This window comes from Amblyraja radiata, chromosome 33, assembly GCF_010909765.2.
Source record: "Amblyraja radiata isolate CabotCenter1 chromosome 33, sAmbRad1.1.pri, whole genome shotgun sequence".
Taxonomy (NCBI): domain Eukaryota; kingdom Metazoa; phylum Chordata; class Chondrichthyes; order Rajiformes; family Rajidae; genus Amblyraja; species Amblyraja radiata.
In genome coordinates this window covers 1,352,909-1,375,926 of record NC_045988.1, presented here as the reverse complement: position 1 = coordinate 1,375,926, position 23,018 = coordinate 1,352,909, and the positions used below count along the sequence as shown (strand labels likewise).

Below are 23,018 nucleotides of genomic sequence, written 5' to 3'. Positions count from 1 at the left end.
GATCGGTGAGTGCCAGTGTACTTAATTTGGGAGTTGCCTTGTTAGATTATCATGCTCTTTCTACAGTTGAGTTATTCACTAAGTTTTGCTTGAGAGCACAGTACTCCATTCAGGGCTATTGAGCATTTTTCTGTGGAACGCTATAATGTGCTCAATGTAAGAGTGATTGGTTGTGGACTTGTGCTGGGTTTCCCCCATATGGGCCGGTCCAAATTTGAATTTGGCCTCTGGATATTTGTTCTCTGACACATCTCCATTGAAAGAAAATACAAAATCCAATGGCAAGTAAATCTGTTTTCACAAATATTGACAAACACTTGCTTTGGTTGATACATACATAACTATATTGAGTCCATTTTTGGTTTACATCCACCACAGGATAGGATGTAAGATGAGAGCAAAAGCATATGGAAAAAGTTACCTTGGCTACTGGTGAAAGACATGCACGGTTATTCTTGAGGCATTATAGTAATTCCAAGCCTTCCGTTCATATTACTGGATAAAATGTAGTGAGCACCTTGAAACTGATTTCATAAAATGCTATTGCATCCTCGTAGCTCCTCGATTCTGATTCCTAACCTATTGATTCTCAGATTGAGGTATCCTCACCTTTGGACCCTTGCGAGGAATCTCCTTTTAAGTGGGCGAAACTGCAATAGCAGATTAATAATGTCAGGGTGATCTATATTTGAGGGGTTGAGGCAAGGTTTGGAGAGACAAGTCCCATTGGTGGTTTTGAGAATATTTGGGAGGGATTGGACATGGACATGGACGGTATTGGAGAGAAATCTTATAGATTGGAGAGTTGGAAGAACAAGAGACTACAGTTGCTGAACAAAAATAGACCACTGGTTTATTTGGTGGTAAAGCAGCATATGTGAAGATAAAGGGAAAGCCAATGTTTCAGGGGTTAACCCTGCATCAGGGTTGAAATTTTGGCTATACCTTTGCCTCCACAGATGCTGCGCGATCTACTGAGTTTCTCTGCCAGTTTGCTGATTGGGGGGTTTTTGGGACAAATTATGATGTTTAGGTAGGTTTCCTCCATGATGGTTAACATTTAAATGATTAAAATACAAAACATGATGGTAATGGTATACAGCTAACAAATCTGTAACAGTGCATAGTATAAAGAATCTTTGGCACCTTGTTCTACCTGAAGGCACTAAAGTGATCGGCAGTAGAAGTGTGTTGTGCTTGAGGTAGCTCTCAATGGACTACCTGTTTGACATAGCCTCTCTCCCCAGTATGTTTTCTGAAATGATTCAAAAATATTCTAGCTGTTGAAATTTTTACTAAAAGGGTATACATGCAGTCTGTATGGTTTGAAATTGGAGGTTTCCATTTTGTTTTACTCAGTTTTGAAACATAATTCCCTACACCAATTGCGTCAGTTCCATTCCACCAATGCTCCCCTGGATGAAACGGTATTTTGTAACACTGAGTCATGCAAATGATAAGCTTTCAATTCCTCATGGATGCTGATTGAGCTGATCTCAGCTGGGACAGCAACTGAACCTCTGCAGATGGTCTCAACTCCTCTCGACTAGGATAGGAAACATTAATTGGTCGGGGGAGGGGTTTGAAATACCACATTCCAGTGACATTCCTTTTATTTATTGTACAGAAAGTAGTTTGCATAGAGATCTGTTGTATTTGAACTTGCTTACAGAAATGTTATGCTTTGAAAATGTTGACCCCCCCCAAGTAAAGGCTTTCATTTAGAAATATTTTGATTTTTTTTAAGTAGTGTTACCTACACAGGCACTGCTGTTCTATTTGGCAACAGATACAGCTTTACACAAAACAATTGTATTGATTTCATGCTTCTTATTTTTAGGACAAAGTGATTCCTCCCAGTAAGTTTGAACCCAGTACTCTGAACCTACTCACCACGTTCACAAACGTCAGTTGTGGGAAACAGAAGCCGTTATTGGATGGAGTCCACAGGATCAGAGTGGATTTCAAGGTAGAAACAAGAACTCTTGAGGCTTCACATTTGCACACTTGACCACATTGGCTCTGGGAAATAGCGGCTGCAATACTCATTTACGTTACCTTCCCGCCATTAACCATCATTTCCACAAGCATGCATGCAAAGTTCTAAACATTTAAACATGTTTATGTGACTGTGAATCCAAGGACAATAGTCTAAAACACTAAAATCTTGGAGAGCACTATTTCATAAGGGACACATCAACATATTCTCATTCCATGGGTGTAAGGAGGTGTAATGATGACTCGTTATTTTATTATTTTCCCACTATACCTCCAAGTTACTACTTTGTAGTATATTGCTTGGCTAACTTGTAGAACTGATTGTGTAACAAGCTTATATGTATCCAGGCCATGCCAACAACCCAATCAATCTTCAGGACGGTTTTGATCCACATTGAGCTTATTTCTGACTTTGAAGGGAATTGCAGGCACACTATGGATGTGTGTCTTAAATTTTCACAATAATGCAAGGAATATTGCTGATAGTGTTTCTGGGATTATCATGTAAACCACTGTAATCTGAATTAAAGATTGAGGTAAATCCTATTAACTCCAGTTAGTGCCAGAGTTTAACAAAACACCGCCTGTAATGAACTTGTATGTTCTGTGACGGTTATGATAATATTTACCCTATATCAATGTTATCCATGTGGATGTATGTTCATCCTGGCATTCATTGCTTCACTTTCATCATATTATATCTAGAATGTTGTGTATTATTTATTGTAAATTGCATATAATGTTCTCCTTCTGAAGAACTGAGTAAAGTTATTCCCAACTGTATGAAGCAATGTATTCAGAAACCTGTTGCATGAATGTTGACTTGAGTTAGATGTCCATGTACTTGATGCAATTATCTGCAGAACTCTAACTGAATTTGATCCAAAAAGAATAACTAGCTTGCTGTTTATTTTCTGATATAATTCTATTGACTTTTTAGGAGGACTGTGATGTGGAGAATGTGTGGGAATTGGGTGGACTTAGCATCCTGACCTCTGTACCCATCACTCCCAGGGTGGTGTGTTTCCTCTGCGCCAGCAGTGGACATGTGGAGGTATGGTTCCCTGCTAATGTTCATTTAATTCGAGGTCTGTTTGGATGTAATATCAAATATCACTGCATTGAGGGAAGCTCATTTCTGTTTTGGGCAACTTATCTCAATTCGGGTATGAGAGGAATCTCACTGCACCTACTTTAGTCTTTTGGTTTAAACAGCAAGCAGCATGAAGGCAAATTGGAATGCTGAATAGAATGTTTAAACTTATTGGGAGCATTGAAAATCTTAGAAGTGATAGCGTGAAAGCTTCAAAGTTGGCAGTTTCTCTTAACGGGACACATATTCTCTGATCCTGTTTGCTGCTACAGTATAACATTCAGATTCAGATTCAATCTTTATTGTCATTGTGCAGTGTACAGTACAGAGACAACGAAATGCAGTTAGCATCTCACCCAGAAGAGCGAACATAGATATATGTACAAACAGTAGTAGTTGTGCAACATTTGAACTGCTATTCGCATTGGAGAGGAAAGGTCTCACTTAATTTTATCTGTTAATCTCAGTGGACTTTATAATAGTTTGTACACCAGAATATCTAGCTAAGATGTGGATCTTGTAATAATGTTGAATAAGACTTTCTGCTTAATTCATGCTATTGCAGTGGTGATGTGTTTACCTCAGATCCAGGATATGCTCTGCAAATTCTCTTGCATGGACTTGGATTCAGAACCTAAGCAGACTCACCAACTGCAATCCTGTGGGAGTACTATACTGTCAGGAGTCACTGCGTTGTGCACGAGATGTGGGCATGGTGTTCTGTTTATACATAGGTGGATTTATAGGATGCCAAAGCACTGTTTTGAGGAAGATCTACAGTGTAATTCCCCAGTCAATATTTATCTCCCTGTCATCATCACTAAAATAGATTATATGTTTATCTATAGGAGATATGTTTGTTATCTCCTTATTAATTGAGACAACTTTTGTTGTGTGTGAATTGGTCCTTGTTCCTTACAATGCACCAATGACCACCATAACAGGTTTTTATTAGCAATAAAATGCGTTAGTACTTTGTGCAAGTGCTGTATCTGTGCAGGTACTTATTTTGTTTCATGTGTGCTGTTTGCTCATTTGTTCTCCGTTTCAATTGTTTTGCAGTTTATTTACTGTCAGGTTTGCTGTGAGCCCTTCCACCTCTTCTGCCTGGAGGAGAGTGAGCGCCCTCTGGAGGAGCAGTGGGAAAACTGGTGTTGCCGGCGCTGCAAGTTCTGCCATGTCTGTTGCCGACAGAATAAATCTTCAAAGGTAACAGTATCAGATAATGAGCTACCCTTTGAATATTTCCGATGAGTCATTGCGGTAACACTAGTGCAACATTTGTGCGGGCGTAATCCGGAATTTAGGATTGCCTACAAGATTAATTTTGAGTCGTGTATTCCTAGAAAGATTGTCATTGTCTGCTCTGGTGGTACCAGACTTTTATTCCTTTCCTATCCCTTCCATCTTGAATATTATAGAGACCTGGAGGAAGAAACTGCAGATGCTGGTTTACACTGAAGATAGACATAAAATGTTGGAGTAACTCAGCGGGACAGGCAGCATCTCTGGAGAGAAGGAATGGGTGATGTTTAGGGTCGAGACCCTTCTTCAGACTGAAAGTCACAGTAAAGGGAAACGAGAGTCCCTTTCCCGTGACTTTTGGTCTGAAGAAGGGTCTCGACCCGAAACGTCACCCTTTCCTTCTTTCTAGAGATGCTCCCTGTCCAGCTGAGTTACTCTAGCATTTTGTATCTATCTACATTATAAGACTACAGAAATGGAATAAGTGGATCTTGAGGTGGATGTTACAGTTTTATTTTAAAAACATAGTGAGAATAAATTAACTCTTACTCAAACTCAGACTTATTAGGATATTCTGCCTTCTCAAACATGCCAACAACTCCTCCCACAAGAAAAATCATCAGTTTCTTTCAGTATCAGTTATTTCTGTCAAAGAACATATTATAAAAAAGTACGTATATTCTCCCATTTTATGTTAAGCTGTTATCGTCACCCTTCTACATGTTCCTGGTTGTGAACATTAGCTCTGGTAAATGACCTGTCTTCATTGCATGCTGTTGCTACTGAGGGACAAGGCCAAGAGATACCAAAGACTGAGGCTCAGCTGAAATCAGGAGATATTGTGTGTAATCGGACAGATGACTCACCTGTTACATGAACTGTCATAACATCTGTTTGGAGAGAATGTGTCTTATCTTGATTGACCATTGCATGAATGCACTATCTATTTAGTATCAATATGTTATTCAGATAAAGATAGTCCATTTAAATTTCCTTTAGATTATTTTTTGCTTGGCTAGTTTTTGCAAGAGCTCTGGTGCTTCCCCGTACAACAGTCAGTTTGGAATTCACATTTCAAACCTCAGCTTGTCTTTGTTTTTACATGCTGATGAACTGTAACCAGCAGTTGTTTTAATTCTTTCTCACTGTGTTAATGAGGATGGAGGTAGGTTGCAAGTGGAACTGAATAATGCTGAATTTCCCCAAGGGAGAGAGGAGTTCTGAATAATTTGTTTCTTGTGCTGAATCATGTGAAAAGTAAAACATCAATTCTTAAAACATTTATTTTAACACAGCAGCTTCTTGAGTGTGGCAAGTGCAGAAACAGCTATCATCCAGAGTGCCTGGGACCCAACTACCCAACAAAACCAACTAAGAAAAAGAAAGTCTGGGTAAATTTTGTTAATTCGTGCAAAGTTGTGACTGTTGAACCATTTCTTTCTTCATTATGTGGGCATATCTATGACCTGCCTCTATTTTAATGTAGAATTCACGCTGATCAAACTAACAATGCAATTCATTTATTAATATGGTTATTCATTATGGAACACATAATACAGGATCAGCCCAAGCTCTCTGAGAGCAACATTTAATTGATGTGTGCTTTTAATACTTCAATTCAGGATTGAATTGACTCTTCCTCCTCAAACATCTGCAGGTACCCTTCTGCCCCATCTCCACCACCCTCTGCTCATCACCTTCCCCGACCCCCTCTGGGTTCCCTTGATCTCCCAACTGAACCCAGGAAAATTAATAACCTCTCCAGCTTGGGTTTAAATTGGTATATTCATGTGCTCAGGATTTATTAAAAATTAAAAAAAATTTAAGTCCAGAAATTTGAACTGAAAGCACAAAAATGTTGTAAATACACAGCAATCTCTTCAGAATGTGAAAGATGAAGGCCAACATTTCAGTTTGGATTCTTTATCAGAACAAATTGTTTATCCTTTAGATGTCACTATTTTCCTGTCCACTTCTATCTCTTTCAGTTGGTGATCTTTTTCTCTTCTTATTTTCTGTTTTAATTTGACATCACCTTAATGTTTTCTAATAAAGATCTCCTCCGCTGTAGATATGCACCAAATGTGTACGTTGTAAAAGTTGTGGAGCGACAACACCAGGGAAAGGCTGGGAAGCACAATGGTCACATGATTTTTCTTTATGTCACGAATGTGCAAAGCTCTTTGATAAAGGTAAGTGTGTGTATTTTGGACATCAAACTGTCATTCCTGGACACCAGTTGTAATGCAGCAATTTAATTAATGTCATTTTCAAGCAAAGAAATACAGATTTCTAGTAAAGCTTTGCCCACAACAAGTTAGATGATGAGAATCGTGGTTGTCATTTGTACTGTTAAGGAAAATAGAATATTTGATTCTCATGTGAAAGGGACTTTACAATTATGGAAAAACATGATGTTTGGCAGAAGACATGAGTGTAGAAACTGGGGGTGCTGATTTACTGAAAAAGACACAAAGTGCTGGAGTAACTGCAGAACATGGGTAGATGACATTTCAGGTTGGGACATTCCCAACCTGAAACGTCACTTGCACTACTACTACTGTATGTACGTATATATATTTATTGCTCATTATTCTATGTTTGCTCTTCTGGGTGAGATGCTAACTGCATTTCATTGTCTCTGTACTGTACACTGCACAATGACAATAAAGATTGAATCTGACCTATCCTTATTCTCCAGAGAATCCTCCTTAAGAGACCTGCAGAGTTACTCCAGCATTTTGTGTCTTTTACAGCTGTAGTTTTTTATTTTTTAAAGAAAACCTATTAGTAAATATTTGCTGGGGTTGTGGGAGGGGTCTTGTACATCACAAAATTACTTTAGCTGTCAATATATGTTTGTGTGTTCTACAAACTTGCATGTTATAGATGTAAAACAATATTATTAAAAGCCAAATAGAGAAAGAAGAATGCTGAAGTTGTCGTGCAAACTAAACAGCAATCCCTGGATGATCTATAATTTCAAATCTCTTCACATGGCTTTGGTTTAACTTTCAAGTTTCTACCTAGTAAAAGACCAGCTTGTCTGGAGGAACTTCCACAAACAGCATCAGTAACTTGTACAGCTTTGACACTTGAACTCTTTCTTGATTTTGAGTCATTTTCCGGGTTAGGTTTAGGGGGCTCAGATTGTCCTTCTGACCCTTGCACTCCTCACAAGGAGCGGGAAAGATGCCAGGCCTTTTCATAGCAGGATAATCCTGATTCTGATGTGGACCATGCATAAACGATAAGGTGATGGGAAATGCAATGAGATGAGAGCTAACTTGGGAGACTGAGATCTCTGGTTTGATTGGTGGCAACAGCTGCTTAATGCCTATATCAAATTTGGGATGCATTTGTTGACCCTTTAAAAATTGAAATCAGTTTGTCACTACTGTCGTATTCACTGATTAAATTGTGTGATTACCACATCACTGTTGAGAGACAATATTCATCAGTTGGTATGCTCTGCTCGAATCAGCTGAAACCCAAGAAAAGATAAAATCGGTTTAACCATATTCATGAGTCCCTTTGTTTTCTGGTAGCAGAATAAGTACATTTCTGATTTAATTAAATCCAATTGGGCGAATTTTGGTCTGTGATTCTCTTCTATTTGTTCATGAATCCATTTAAAAAGCTATTTTTGTTTTCCTCAGTGCATTGTTGGTTGGTGGTGTAACCTAGCAGCTGCATGATTAGCCTCCATTATGTACGCTTTATGTTATTATGTGAATCCAAATGTATTGAGCAATAGAATGCAAACACGTTTTCATAAAATTATGACCAGGCGCGTGTCCAGCAGTGTTGTGCGTTGTCAAGAGTACTGGAAGGATACATGGTACATTGATGGTCATTTCCTGTTTATTTTTAGGAAACTTTTGTCCACTGTGTGACAAGTGCTATGATGATGATGATTATGAAAGCAAGATGATGCAGTGTGGAAAGTGTGATCGTTGGGTTCATGCTAAATGTGAAAGCTTGTCAGGTATTTGGAAGAGCAGACTTTGTATTCTGGATGAAAACTGACAGCCCATTTAAAAAGATACAATTGCTGGTTGATGTGTTTTTGCTTTGTTTAGATTTAATTTGTTTTGAGCTCTCAGTGCGAAGTATAAATGCAGAATGCTTTCTATCACAGTAGCTTATCAAGTTCACGTTTAGTTTTTCATGTAACTATTTCTGGCCAAATGTTTTTGGAATCCCTAATTATTTTTTCTAGCCTTAATGCGACACTACTTTTGCTTGTACTTTCCTCCCATTTCCACGACCCCCCCCCCCCGATTTTCTTCCACAACCGAACAAGTAATTGTGCCCCAATAATATGGCGCAAAGTGCTAGAGTAATTCAGCAGGATAGACAGCATCTCTGGAGAGCATGGACAGGTGACGTTTTGGGTCGGGGTCCTCCTTCAGACTCTTCTGAAGAACGATCTTCACCTGAAAGGTCACCTGTTCATGTTCTCCAGAGATGCTGCCCAACCCACTGAGTATTCCAGCACTTTGTGTCCTTTTGTGTAAACCAACATCTGTAGTTTCTTGTTTCTGTCCCAATAATTTGGATAGTTAATTAAAATCATTCGTATCTTCGTATAGGAACAGAGAGAATCGTGCATCATTAAGTTAAGCTTCAGTTAGTCATTGTTAAGCTGCCCATCCATGTAAGAAATTGCCTACCGTAAGAAGATGCATACTGTATAATTGGCAGATGGCACTATGTTCAGTTACACATTTGGAGAGATGATAGTGATCAGCTTTGAACTTGTTTCAAATGTAATCTATTTTATCCAGCTTGCTCTCTTCTGTAGGAGGGCTCTACTTTTCCACTTCCTCTCCTGCCCACGAACACTGAATCTAAAACAAAACCAATTTGAAGGAGTGGCATAAGTTTGATTGTCTAGCTGATTCCACATTTATGATTGGCAGGAATCTGCTCAATTCAGATGTTTTGTTTAGTGCAACATGTATCTTCATTAGTGCTTTGCACCCTTTACTCTGCACAGTTTTCTCCATTCATAAATATTCCTCATATTGATGATAAAATTACACAGAATCTGTTCTATTAAAATCAGAAAAATGTCTTGCTATGCATGACAATTTTTACCATTGATTTTATCTTCATCCAGATGAGATGTATGAAATCTTGTCAAATCTTCCAGAAAGTGTGGCATACACATGCATAAATTGCACGGAGCAACACCCTGCAGAATGGAGGCTGGCATTAGGCAAGGAGCTGCAAATCTCTTTAAAGCAAGTCTTGACTGCATTGCTAAACTCTAGAACAACCAGTCACTTGTTGCGATATAGGCAGGTAAGTCTAAGCTGCTCATTCATCACAATGTCAAAGAAATCATTAACAAAAGCATATTAATAATTTCACCTGTGGTTTTCATGCATCGATTGCTGTTATCGATTCATGTTATTAAGCATGGTTTTTACGTAATCAGAAATGAATCAAACCGATAACTCTGGAAGAAGGAATTTAGCCTTGAAGTATGAGTTTTGGCTTGATTTGATGAATGCTGTTTCCATTTTCCATTATTTTCCTTGGTCGGGAGAGAACGCGAGTGAAACAATGGTCTTTCTGGGTCTGTTTTGATGCCCATCTTTTAAAGCGCGAGATAGCCTGAGGATATGCTTAGGACAGGACCATACATCTAGGTTGTGCTGGTCCAGGCATTACCATGTTGATGAAATTAAATCCTCGAGTTTGTCTGATTAAATGGATAAAATTAATGATTTGGCATAATTTGAAGAGTTGGTTATAATTTGTGGGGAGGGGAGCAGTGGTTCTGATGCGATACTGCCCTGGCCAGCATTCTGTAATTAATTGCCCAGCGTTCATAGATATTTGTGAGACTTATTTATAACCTGGCTGCTATATTTAACTCCACTACAACAGTCATGCACTTCAAAGAACAAACTTGTTAAATATGGATGACCATCGATTCCCTGAGGGCAAGGAAATTAATTGTTTTATTGCTCTTTTGTGTATTCCTGGGAGAAATTACTTTCATTCCAATGGATTCCTGATGGAGATCAGGAATTTTCAATATTGTATTATGGACACAGTGTCAAAACACTTCATCACTGAACACTTTCAAATTTATGAAAATGCTGCATGCCGAAGAGAATATCTAGTAGTATTAACTATGATAGGAATTGTACAGTTGAAGGCAAAGAAATTCATTGCCCACAAAGGTACAGCATTAGGAAGCAAAGGAAAACCATGTTTGGTTGTGGACTCATCACTAAGAAATCATTGGTGTCTAAGGTGGTGAATGCTGCTGACTTGGCCTTGCTCTATGCACAAAGAGCACCAAATGAGATGAGTAAATTGGGGAAGGGGCCAATTTGTGGGGTTCATGAAGGTTAACGGCCAATGGTTTGGTAAGATTATTGATTGGACAGTGGTGTGAGGGTGGGTTGAATGCTGGTGAACCTTGAGTTAGGTGTCTCTGATTATGCTGATAAATCAAGAGGCTGTAGTTAGGGGAGGGGTGTGGGGGAGGTTTGGTTATCAGGGCCTGGGGGTATGACATTGTGTGTTTACCAAAAGGAATTAATTAATTATGATTCATGACATAACTCCAAAGTCATATTTCCTGAGTAGCATAAATCAACCAGAAACATTCACAACTGCATTCCTCTCTGGGGAAATATCAATTCTTACACATCCGTCTCAGAAAAGAAAACAGCCCTGCCTGATTGAACTTTAAGGCCTTGTTGTTTGTTGTAAGAGACTAATTTCATTTAAATTTGTATCTTGAAATTCAATGAAGGAGGGCTGTTCTCTTTTAAAAAGCTAAGCTGCTGGTTGCGATATATAATTTGCAGAAATTGCACAAAAGATGTGCTCTCCATAACAATATATGTGAATGAGAATCTCAGGAGGAGCATTGTAAAAGAAACACATATTTGAGATTGTCCTGCCTTTGTTTACATGTTCTGTTATTCGGATATCTACATTTGATTTGGATTGTAAAATAGTGAGAAACTTTTTTTCTTTGTCAAGCAGACCACAGTTCTGGCTCGGATTTGTTCTGTTCATACCTTTCATTCATTTGTTCTTTGCACCTTTACATACCTCTAGTTCCCCTCTCCCTTGACTCTCAGTCTGAAGAAGAGACTCGACCTAAAATGTCACCTACTGCTTTTCTCCAGAGATGCTGCCTGACATGCTGAGTTACTCCAGCATTTTGTGTTTATCTTTGATGTAAACCAGCATCTGCAGTTCCTTCCTCCAGAGTTGATAATGCGATTTGAAGTTTTCACAACATAGAAATTGAGATGGTCTGTAAGTGATGTGAAAGATTTTCCAGCTGAATTCCATTTGTTGTCTTTTTACCAGGCTGCTAAACCACCTGATTTAAATCCAGAGACAGAAGAAGCTGTCTCTGTTAGAAGTTCACCTGAAGGTCCTGATCCTCCCGTTCTTACGGAAGTAAATCAGCAGGATGAGCAACCTCTCGATCTGGAAGGTGTGAAGAGGAAGATGGAACAGGAGAGATATAATTCGGTGGTAAGTTTGCCATTAAATTACTTGCTAGAATTAATAGAAATACACTTTGATTAATTTGTCTGCATTGGGCCCATATCGCCTCTAAACCTTTCCTTTCCACCCTTATCTATCTAGACCGGTCCTATCCCTAAGAAAAATGTAAGACTATTCCATGTTCTGCATCTTATGTTCTCCATGAAATGAGTCAAGGTCCTCTCACTAAAGTATACTATCTGTTGCCAAACACTTTAGTGGCTGATTATCTCCCTATTCTGTGTTCAGCTCGAGTTCAGCGATGACATTGTGAAGATCATCCAAACAGCGATGAACTGCGATGGTGGGCAGCCTGAAAACAAAAAAGCCAATAGCATGGTCAAGGCTTTCTTTATACGGGTAAGGGAAAAAAGAGCAATTTCTCTGGGATTTTCAGTGCCTATCTTATATCAATACAAAATAATGGTGCAACATTAAAGTGTTAAGATGCAATAGTGCTGCAAAGATTCTGTCTTCAAGTACCAACAGTCATCGACGGTTAATCATAGCAACCTATGTGTTGTTTCTCTTGCTGAATGATCAAATGTTCATCTTAGATCTAATGTTCTTGGTCGGAATATTTCAGCAGTGTTTTGAAATAATTCTGTTCCCGAGATCCACTTAAGTTTTCTTTTAAGTTTTAAAATTGTAGTGTTAATGTTGTGATCAGGTTTTTTTTAAATCTTTGTATCTCCTCTCATGCTCATCCTTTCAATGTGACCCAACTCCTGAATCCCTAGACTGCATTTCCACTAAAATGCTGACCAACTAGCTTCCTTTCCTGGCCTCATGGATTCCTCTCTGCAGGTACTGTTTCCTCACTGAAATGTATTGTCATCAGCCTCTCAGAAATAAGTTCCTCTACTCCTCTCACCACCACCCTGCTTTTCCCCTTCCCCTCCCTCTCACCCCTCAATCGTTGACAATTATTTTTTGGAGGATAAAGGAAAGAGAAGTGATGTTTCTCAATTTATTTTTGTTTCTTTCCCATAGTTTGAGCTCTTCAGGCCTGACATAGGTTTTTAACATTATAATAATTAATTTCTGTATTTTCATCCCTTGTATCCCCTGAAGCTGACTTCTCAACTTCTGCAGTCAATAACTTAATTTATTTTTAGCTACCGAGTTATAACTTTCTCGTATACTTTTGTCTTTCAAATTCCCAAGAACTATCCTTTACCTTTCCTCTTTCTTGCCTAGATGCTGATTATAAGCAATAGCTTGTAAAGATGTGTTTAGAAGTCTAAAGGAGTAGAGCTCCAACAATACTTGCCACCATCCATTAACAAAGTAGAATGATTGCACTTGGTTGGTTCCCATTTCATGACCTTAAACGTTCATTCCCTCCACTTCAGGTGGGCAATGGCGACAGTTTGTACTAATTGAAAAAGGCACCGAGCATCACCTGAATGTTCCTCTTCCCATTGCACATCATCTTGAAAATACATTGCTGTTCCTTTATTATTGCTCTATCATTGGAACCCTCCACCGACCAGCACCGTGGCAGTTACTTCATCCAAATGATCCAGTGGTTCAAATTGGCAGGTCATGCCCAGATTGCGAAAAATAGATAAATTCCATATTCCCACAAAAAAAAGACTCAAAGTCCTAGAGTAACTCAATGGATTATCTATCCATGTTCTCCAAAGATGTTGCCTGACCTGCTGAGTTACTCCAACATTTTGTCCTTTTTTTTAAAATCAGCATCTGTAGTTCCTTATTTCTTCATGTTACTGCAATTATGTTTATGCTTTGTGTTTTTGCTTGAACTTCAATGATCAGAAGTGAACAGCAGTTTATTTGGTTATCCCATTGATAAGATGTTGGCTTGCTGGGATAGATGGTCTTTCCCAATTCTTACAGTATTCACATCTGATGAGAAAAATACAAATTGTTTGAAAGTAAACCTTTTGATAAAGCAAAAGTGTTACCAAAGAGTGCATAAAAATATTGACTTCATTATTTGTAGACTTTTCTACTATTTTTGTAAGAATTCGATTATAGACAATAGGTGCAGGAGTAGGCCATTCGGCCCTTCGAGCCAGCACTGCCATTCAATGAGATCATGGCTGATCATCCACAATCAATAGATTATTCGGTTATTCTGTCTTTCTCCCCTGCTCCTTCCTGCAATTAATTTTCAGTCAGTCCATGCTATACTTAATTGGAAGAATTAATGCAAGGCCAACATTCTTGAATTACAGGCTTCTCTCATATCACTTCTTTATCAGATACTACACTAAAATGAAAAGTGATTCCACAATTTTGTGATAGTTGAATGGTTGATGAAATATCTCTGAATATCATTGTTCATCATGGATTACTTAGAAATAAATAGCATTGATGCACGCATAAGACATGAATTATTTTTAGGCTTGCGAGTTCCCAACAGTCTCCAGCTATCGCTTATGCTTGACGAACTTTGCTCTGAGGAAATCTCTGCAAACATTGATATTCCACAGAAATACTTTGTCTTATTTTTTTAACGAACATAGTAGGCCCCCCTCGGTCATGACTGACCATGGGTGATGCACCCTGGTCAGATGCAAGCCTGGGTGATGTCATATGGAGGACAGGCTGTTGCCCATGCAGCACGCCCCCCCCCCCCTCTCCACGTCGCTGATCGATCCAAAGGAACAGCAAGGTCGTTACAGTTTGGCACCAGCGCCGTCGCAGGAGCTGCCAGAGCGAGGTTGTAGACAACGACGAACTGCCTTAGGGGCTCCGACTCCAGATTTTCTTGAGGTTTATTCCTGGAGCCATTTCCATGACTGGATATGGCCACAAGGCAGTGGAGGTTTTAAATCAGAGTTTTCCCTCTCCTAGATGGACCTGCCTTCCCAGGCTGACGTGCCCCATCTGCCGTGCAGGTCTATAGTCGTGCAGTTCTAAGGAAGCTGAATGTATTAGACATAAATTAACATTAGTTGTTTCAACAAACAATAGCTTGCAAGTGAAGAAATGACAGAAAACATATAGATGGCAGTGAAAGTTTTTATATTTGGAGCATGTCAAATCTAATGGCTTTTTAAAGCTTTTGAATACCTTTGTAGGTTTTCAGACCCATATTTGATATGGAAATGGGGACAGTTTACTTAGTAAGAATTATGGTGAAAGCGAGGAGGTTTGAAACATTTCTACGCATAAGTAGGAAGATAAATCTGCTAATTATGATCAAACACAGCTTTTGAACTTGTTTATATACACAATTTGGAACATACATATACATTTTACCAATTTTGTTATTAACATAAAACATTAAACTACAAAGGAGTGCATTCAGTCTTTTTTTGCATATTTCAAATATTTAATAAAATTAATTAATTTTGGTGTCTCCTATCTGAATATCAGAGCACTATTCTACAGGAAAATCCCCTACACAAACAATAATTAACCTAAGAGTTAAGGTCAGTACGCAATTAAACCCAACTTCTGTTTGCTTCTGGAAGTTATTATGAAATGTTACCTCACTCAAGGAATATTAAGCCTGGATGGTCAAGCAGTATTAGTAGTAAAACAATGTGAGCTTCCTTCTTCACAATTGAACCAATCACCTTACACCAGGGGTTCCCAACCTTTCTCGTCCCGTTTACCCCAGGCAACTTTAATAGCACATTACAATGTTATTTCATTTATTTATGAACAACTAATGATGAACAGATACAGGTATACCAGAACCAAACACAGTCAGTCAATGAGAAACAATATGTACAAATCCAGAATCAACAAATTTACCCCCTGGGTGGGCAACATTTTCCCAGGTAATTTTTCTACATGGGAAACCAAAATGTATAAAAATGGCCTTTATTAAAATCTGTCAATGTGCACTTTAACCACATGTGATTTTTTTTCTCTTACAAATCTCAAATTGTGGAGTACAGAGGCAAATAAATAAATGATGGGTCTTTGTCCCAAACATTATGGAGGACACTGTACTCAAGTGTGTAACAAACTAATGATTGTACTTTTCCACAGGCATTATCCTAATCTGCTGAGTTTTTTTTTTTTGCAGCATTGTTTTTGTTCAGTTCTAGTGAATAGGCCATTTGCTTGGTTTATTTATACATAATTGCTTGGCTCAAATTTAAGATATGGGATGATAATTGAAAGGATAACTTTACAAATCACAGTTGACCTCTTGGACAGCCTTCCATCTAACTTTACCTGTGTTTGCACCTTACATAGCAAATGGAACGATTCTTCCCATGGTTTAGTGTGAAGGAGTCCAAGTTCTGGGAGCCCAATAAGGTCACTCCAAAGTGAGTATTATTAGTATTATTGGCCATTGTGTAAAATAAGGTAGTATGTTTCTTGTTTTAATTTTGATTTGTGACACTAAAGCCTGAAGCTGTGAAACTACCCAATCTCTGAAATGTTGAGCTTTTCATTATTCCTGCCGGTGGAGACTGACTACAATATGCACAAGCAAGGATCCATCAGACATTTGCATTATGACCACATTTGAACTTCCAATACCATTCTGTCAACCTTACCCCCCCCCCAATTACATACGTTTGAGATTTGCATTCTTATTTGAGACGAATGACAATTTGAATGAATTATGGATAAGAACAATCAAAACTTGATTTGGGGATTTAGAAATGTACACACGAGCATCTTAATTTAACAGCAATATGGGTCTGAATCAAAAAGATAGAAGTTCAAGATGTGGAGGATGGGATGGGAAAAGACTCGTGGCAACGCAGATTACTTTCATCGCATCATCTGTTTTTGAGGTGCTTTTTTGTAATTAGGGTCTGGGGGTGAGGTGGTTTGAAGATAACAACTAGACAGTTTTGGAAGATGTTGGACGGAAGGGGTAGATTGCCTCTTAGAGAGAAACCATAGCAATCTGGTCAGTGCCACCTCGACAGGCTCGGTTGTTCAGATTCAAGTGCATGTGAGCGCCAGAGATAGGGGGCTCTCTAGCCAGTGACACAAATAGACTGTCTGGGGCCAGACAAGACTCCAGGATGGAACACACTGCCAGGGAGGTGGTGGAAATACATATGATAGCAGCATTTGAGAGGCATTTAGACAGATGCATAAACAGACGGAATAGAGAGACACAGGCCATGTACAGGCTTATGTCGATTAGTGAGGTTGGCATCATGGTCAGCACAGCCATGGTGGGCCAAAGGGGCAGACGCTGTGCAGTTCTATTTTCTATTGATACCAATTAGGGACAGGATTGGAGACTTAATAGAAGTGGGACTTCAATCACTGACAGAAATGAAATTGTATTTCTTAACATAGGACAATAATGGAAAGTGGTATTAGAATTGAGGACAGGACGGTTGATTTGAATCTTCAGTGAGGTAGAAGGACTGGAATGATAATTGGAATTTTAGCCAGAGAGGAATGCATTTTTATTTCCTACATTGGCACAGAAATAAAGAATGGCTTTTAGTCAGGCACTGGCAGGATTGTAGATTAAAATGTGGAACTGGGTCAGGAATGCAGATTGAATGTTTCTGGCATTGACGGTAGGAAAACTGATTTCCCAGCAGCTTTTTTTCTTGCTTCATTTTAGTGCTTCCTGTTCAGAATTACAAAATGCCTCAAAACAAGTTTAAAAAAATCAATATTGAGCATATGATTGAAAATTGTCAGGTATATTACAGTCAGTCACAGGATTTAAATCTGTATCAATGTATAGTATGTAAAATCCCCACTCTGTCACAGAAGTTTGAAAAACAGTTCTTGTCGTGTTTCAGCTTAATATTTCTATTATATGAGATTCTATTGGCTTTCTGCTGACTGGCTAGCACGCAACAAAATGCTTTTCACTGTACCAATACACGTGACAATAAACTAAGCTGAACTCTTGACTGGATTTTGGTTAATTGTCAGACAATTCAATGAAACATAATTGGCTTAGTAACAGCAGTATGACATTTGACTTTACAGTAGCTGAATACTGAACTACCTCCTTCAAGATAGTGTTAAGTCATTCCCATTCCATGTTACTTGTGTGGTAGTTTCCTTTTTTTTGGCCACAGCTAGGAGTGGAAATTACAAGTTTCTGCACTTGCTGGAACTGCGTTTGTGCAAAGGTCTGATAAGGATTGGAGCGAATTTAGTTGTAATGCCCATGCGGCATTTGGCGTCATTTATGCTTGTGCCCTAATACTGGCTATTGCAATGGTATATGAATTTGCATTTAGTGGAAATATGTTGCAGAGATAAGTAACCAACTCATGTGAATTGAAGTGGAGAAAATTGGCCAAAAAAGGAGAATACAGAGATGGGATATGGCCCATTCAGTTTGTATTATCATGAACTTAACTTAATTTCTTCCCTGTGACGTCTTTTCTTTAAAATGTGGAGATAATTACCTGTATTTGGTGGTTTGTGGATGGGCCATCAGATCTTCCTAACAGACTGCTGGGCACACCATTAACATACCACAAAATAGATTAAAGTGCTTCTGAGTTCAATAGAGCAAATATTAATTGTTGAATCTAATGTATTTCAGTAGCGGAATGCTTCCCAATGCCGTGTTGCCGCCATCATCTGATCACAACTATGCTCAGTGGCAAGAGAGGGATGACTGCACACGTACTGAACAGCCTGCGCTTACTAAGAAGATTATCCCAGCACCGCAGCCAAAAGGACCCGGAGATCCAGACTCGCCAGTTCCTCTCCCCGCGCCCCCGCTTGCAATAACAGCAGGTATAACTTAAATCTTAATACCATGCTACATTTTTTCTTTGCATAGAGATATGAAACAGAGCATGGTGAATGGAGTTAAGATGGTTCGGGTGCAATTTTACTGGATGAAGAAAATAAAGGGGTTGAATGGGCTATTGTTATTGTTTAAATGAATTCCTGGCTGCAAAGGAGCTTGGGGCCGGTGATTAGTCTCCTTGGTACTAGAGTTTGAATTACATGGCATTTCTCTTGTCTCCCTCGCTCCAAGATCTGCTTGGTATAAAATTAAAATCTGTCCCAGCCACAGCCAATCTGAACCTGAGCCAAACCCAAGGACGTAGCATTGTCTGGATAACTGAGCTAGACTCTGCTCACTACATTCTGAAGGTTTCAAACAGTCTTCAACAGACTGTTTAGTTGGCCGTTTGGGATGGGCTCGAGGTGTTTGTGGTGTCTCGTAGCTTATTTTGAAAGCATGCAATTCTAGTTTTGTGGTATGAGCTGCATATTGTAAATGACACGCTGGAGCATTTACTGTGCACGTTGGTCATCTAGTGGTCTGTAATGGTATTGTATTTTCAAAACAAGCTGTGAATGGAGATTTTCAAATTACAGAAAAAGACTTATCTTTCAAATGCAAAATCTAGATTGAATGTTATCCTGCCGTCAACGCCGAGGGTTTTCTGCCTATTTGTTTTTAGTGAGCATAATATATTAAAATTGTAATTTTCACATACAATCCTAAAACAAAGGGTGCATCAAGGGAGAGGGTATTTAAGAAAATGGAACCTTGTGTCTTCAATGCACCTAACACCAATGTTGGAACCACAGTCAATGTGGTTAGTAAAACCAGATCCCAGTTTGCTCGCTCGTGGCTGTGACATAATTTACAACGGAGCTGCAGAAATTAATGCCTGCTGAGCCCTAGTTGTGTTCTGCTCTTATGTTAGTGTGATCACACTGATAACTGGTCAACAGATAAGTGAAAATGTAATTGCCCCAATAGAAGACTAGATTGTTTCTGATTAAGGTTGCTGGTTGTCCCCTTTTGTCCTGCAATTTAAAAGACGTTCTTCTATTCAACTTTTGGAAGAATCACAGTGTGGTGTAGGCAGGAGCATAGCCGATAAAGATGCTGGAACCCGTAATGCTATAATTACAAGCTAGAAAGAATATTGGAGCTTGACTCCAGTGGAATCCACAGATATTAAATAGCAGCCCATTTGTCTTTCTGTGTGAAACTCGATTAAAACCCGCAAATTACACTCAATTCAAAGTCTGGAACTAAATATAGATCAAATCATAACACAGCTGGTATTTATTTTGTGATTCTTTCATTTTATCTTCTTTCTGCATCCATTGACCCGCAAATGCCCATGAAATCTAAATGCAAAAAATTGCTTTTTGCAGTGAGTCCTGATCTCACTCCCCAAAGCCTTTCCAGCGTTTACAAGGCTCAAGTCGGGAGCATGATGGAATACTCTCCACTTGCCTGGATGAATGAAGCTTAAGAAGCAGGATGTAGCAGCCCTTGCGATTAGCACCCCATTCACTCACTCCATTGCCGATTCACGATAGCAGCAGTTGTACCATCTACAGAATACACTACAGCAACTTGCCAAGATTGCTTACATGGCATCTTCCAAATCCACCAGGCCTTTACCAGCTAGAAGGAAGAGAACACCATCACCTGGATGTTGCACTCCAAGCCACACACAATTCTGGCTTGGAGATATATTGCTGTTTCTTCCCCAGTGCTGGGTCAAAATCCTGGAACACTCTCCCTAACAGTGTTGCAGGTATACCACACCTTGAGGGATGCACTGTTCAAAAAGGACGTTCACTAGCACCCTCTCAAGGACATTAGGGATGGTCAATAAAATGCTGGCTCAGCCTACAAAGCCAATAGCCCTTTCATGTAAGAAAAACTCCCCTGTGGGATAGATATTCTTATTTTTGATATACAAAACATTGTCCTTTTGAAAGTTACTGCAGAATCAGCTTTCCCAGCACCCTACCGGTCAGCATGTTCTGATCATCATAAAATTATTATCCTCAGGTTTGCAAAAAAATATTGATCTTAAATCTATCATCTGGTTACCAGTCCTTTTATTTCAAGATGATGTTGGTGCTTCACTTTCAGCATCTTTGTTAAATGTCTGCCATCTCCTTGGAAGAACAATCAGTGACCTTTAATTTTCAGTACTATATCAATGGTCACTAAACAAATGAGAAGCAATTGCTGCTATCAGTCCAGATCTGGAAGAAGTGGACAGAATCCATACTTATCTTCCATCCCAGCATCTTGCCAACAGAATTTATTTGTTCTTGTCACTTAACTGAATTAATGGAAGATCCCTGCAGTTAATTCTGTTAAAACACTAGTTTCCTACCTTTCACCCTTACGCCCAGTCCCGAGACCACCATGACATTGAGCGCTTCTGTTGTCTGCAGCAGGCATTTTTCTGTAGTAAGGAGTCCTTGCCACTCAGTGATGATCCCTTCTTTCATCTCCAACACTGTGCCGCCTGAGTTCGTCCATATTTTGTGGGGTTTTTTGTCTCGCGTATTTTGGGTGTTCCCAGGCAAATACCAATTCTGACCAACAGTTGACAGAATATTTTGGTCAGATCATTTCAAACTTGGTAGCATCTTGTGGAAGTTTTGAAAGTGTCAAAGAGAGGAACGTTTGCGATTAATCATTGGCAATGTTAATTAAGTGAAGTATGAAGAAATAAAATGCTTGTTTTCTTGGTAAGGCACGGACAGAAGTCGAGAGGAAAGCCCTGACATGGACCCTCCACCAGATGTCGAAGACAACAGGCAGTGTGTACTTTGCCTGAAGTATGGCGATGACAACAAAAACGTGAGTATCTGCAACCAATTTAAATTTAACAGTATTTCATGAGAGTTATCGCAAAGAATATTTTAGATTGCACTAACTTACTATTGGGACACAGAGATTCCAGTGGTATTGTAAACCTAGAATTCAAGTATTGATATAGCTGAACTTTCCAGGATTCTGGGCGTCTTCTGTACATCGGTCAGAATGAATGGACGCACATAAACTGTGCCTTGTGGTCAGCGGAAGTCTTTGAGGATGATGATGGCTCGTTGAAGAATGTGCACATGGCTGTGATCAGAGGCAAACAACTGGTGAGCTATTATTGGTTTATTGTACAGAGATACAGTGGAAAAACTTTGCTTTGCCAGCTACCCAGACAAATCTTACCGTATAGGAGTACAATCAACAGGTAGCGCTAAAAGAGAAAGGAACCCAAAGGCGCACCTCAGCACCAATCCCCAAAAATACTCCGTCTGGATTAAATAAAGGGTCAAGGACTTTGATGTTCTCTCATTGATCTGTAAAGAGGACTGCTCAGATAAATAAACAGTACAACTGAGAGGATAAAATAGACACAAAGTGCTGGTGTAACTCAGGTAGCATCACTTGGAGAAAATGGATAGATGACGTTTTGGGTCGGGACCCTTCTTCAGACTCGGAAAATAAAGTTAATTTGATTGTTGAAGAAATTCTTTAAATTTCACTGCATATACTTTATATCCACAAAGGGTGCTTTTAAAACATTTACGCTAGTGATGTTCCTTGTCATCCTTTCCAATCTGTAGGGTGCAATATAATAGATTAGTTAGTAATTGCATTATAATGATATAAATAAGAAAATGAACAGTAAATAACAAAAACATGTTTTTAACTAAGTCTTGAGCAATGAAGTATAAATCTCCTAAGAAAACAGTTACTATCTGGAATCTTATTAATCTTGATTACTAATAATTCTCTACATATGCTGTACAGATAAATCACTCTGGAACAAAACAAAAGGCGGTATTTAGCACAGAGCACTCATGGGGAACAAGTTCAAAGGAGCAACCTTTGTCTCTGATGGTGATTTTATACCATTGCCCCAGAGTCAAACTTTAGCAAGCTATTTCATCACAAATGACAGTCCAAAGTTTCCAATTATGCAACAAAGATCTGATGTTTAATAGCCAATGTCAATTCATCCTTTTGTTTCAGCGTTGTGAACGTTGTCAGAAATCCGGGGCGACTGTTGGCTGCTGCCTTACATCTTGCCAGAGCAACTATCACTTCATGTGTGCTCGAGCAAAGAACTGTGTCTTCCTGGATGACAAGAAAGTATATTGTCAGCGACATAAAGATCTGGTCAAGGGAGAGGTAGGTTCAAGGTATATGAGCAATTTACCTCAATAATTCCGTCCATCAATGGAAGCATCTACTGGCAGTGCAAGTCCCAAAGAATAGTATGTTGGAGTAGGGCTGATCATGAATTGGGGCTGTAGAAAAGTGTTTTTCCTCCATTTGTTAAAGGAAAACCCTTCTGAATGATTGAATTTGTTTCAACCAAGAAATTAACATAGCATTTAAGACCATTTTGCCATCAAGCTGGTGCTACTGGATCTTTCATGAGAAACAAAAATATGTTCTACACCCCCTTATGAAATCATTTGATTC

General features: G+C 39.0%; 1 protein-coding gene across 5 annotated transcripts in view; it reads left to right on the top strand.

Moving 5' to 3' along the window:
• kmt2a (lysine methyltransferase 2A) overlaps positions 1–23,018 on the top strand; it is a 101,254-nt gene that overhangs the window by 43,596 nt on the left and 34,640 nt on the right. For 3 of the 5 annotated variants that reach the window (XM_033049695.1, XM_033049693.1, XM_033049697.1), the window contains exons 9-22: positions 1,841–1,969; positions 2,939–3,052; positions 4,154–4,300; positions 5,632–5,727; positions 6,408–6,528; positions 8,211–8,324; positions 9,462–9,646; positions 11,687–11,857; positions 12,119–12,229; positions 16,055–16,128; positions 18,348–18,544; positions 21,283–21,389; positions 21,542–21,679; positions 22,563–22,721. In XM_033049695.1, coding sequence (XP_032905586.1) covers positions 1,841–1,969; positions 2,939–3,052; positions 4,154–4,300; positions 5,632–5,727; positions 6,408–6,528; positions 8,211–8,324; positions 9,462–9,646; positions 11,687–11,857; positions 12,119–12,229; positions 16,055–16,128; positions 18,348–18,544; positions 21,283–21,389; positions 21,542–21,679; positions 22,563–22,721 — 1,863 coding nt within the window. The remainder of the gene's footprint in view (positions 1–1,840; positions 1,970–2,938; positions 3,053–4,153; positions 4,301–5,631; positions 5,728–6,407; positions 6,529–8,210; positions 8,325–9,461; positions 9,647–11,686; positions 11,858–12,118; positions 12,230–16,054; positions 16,129–18,347; positions 18,545–21,282; positions 21,390–21,541; positions 21,680–22,562; positions 22,722–23,018) is intronic. The other 2 variants (XM_033049694.1, XM_033049696.1) reach the window with 2 other exon arrangements.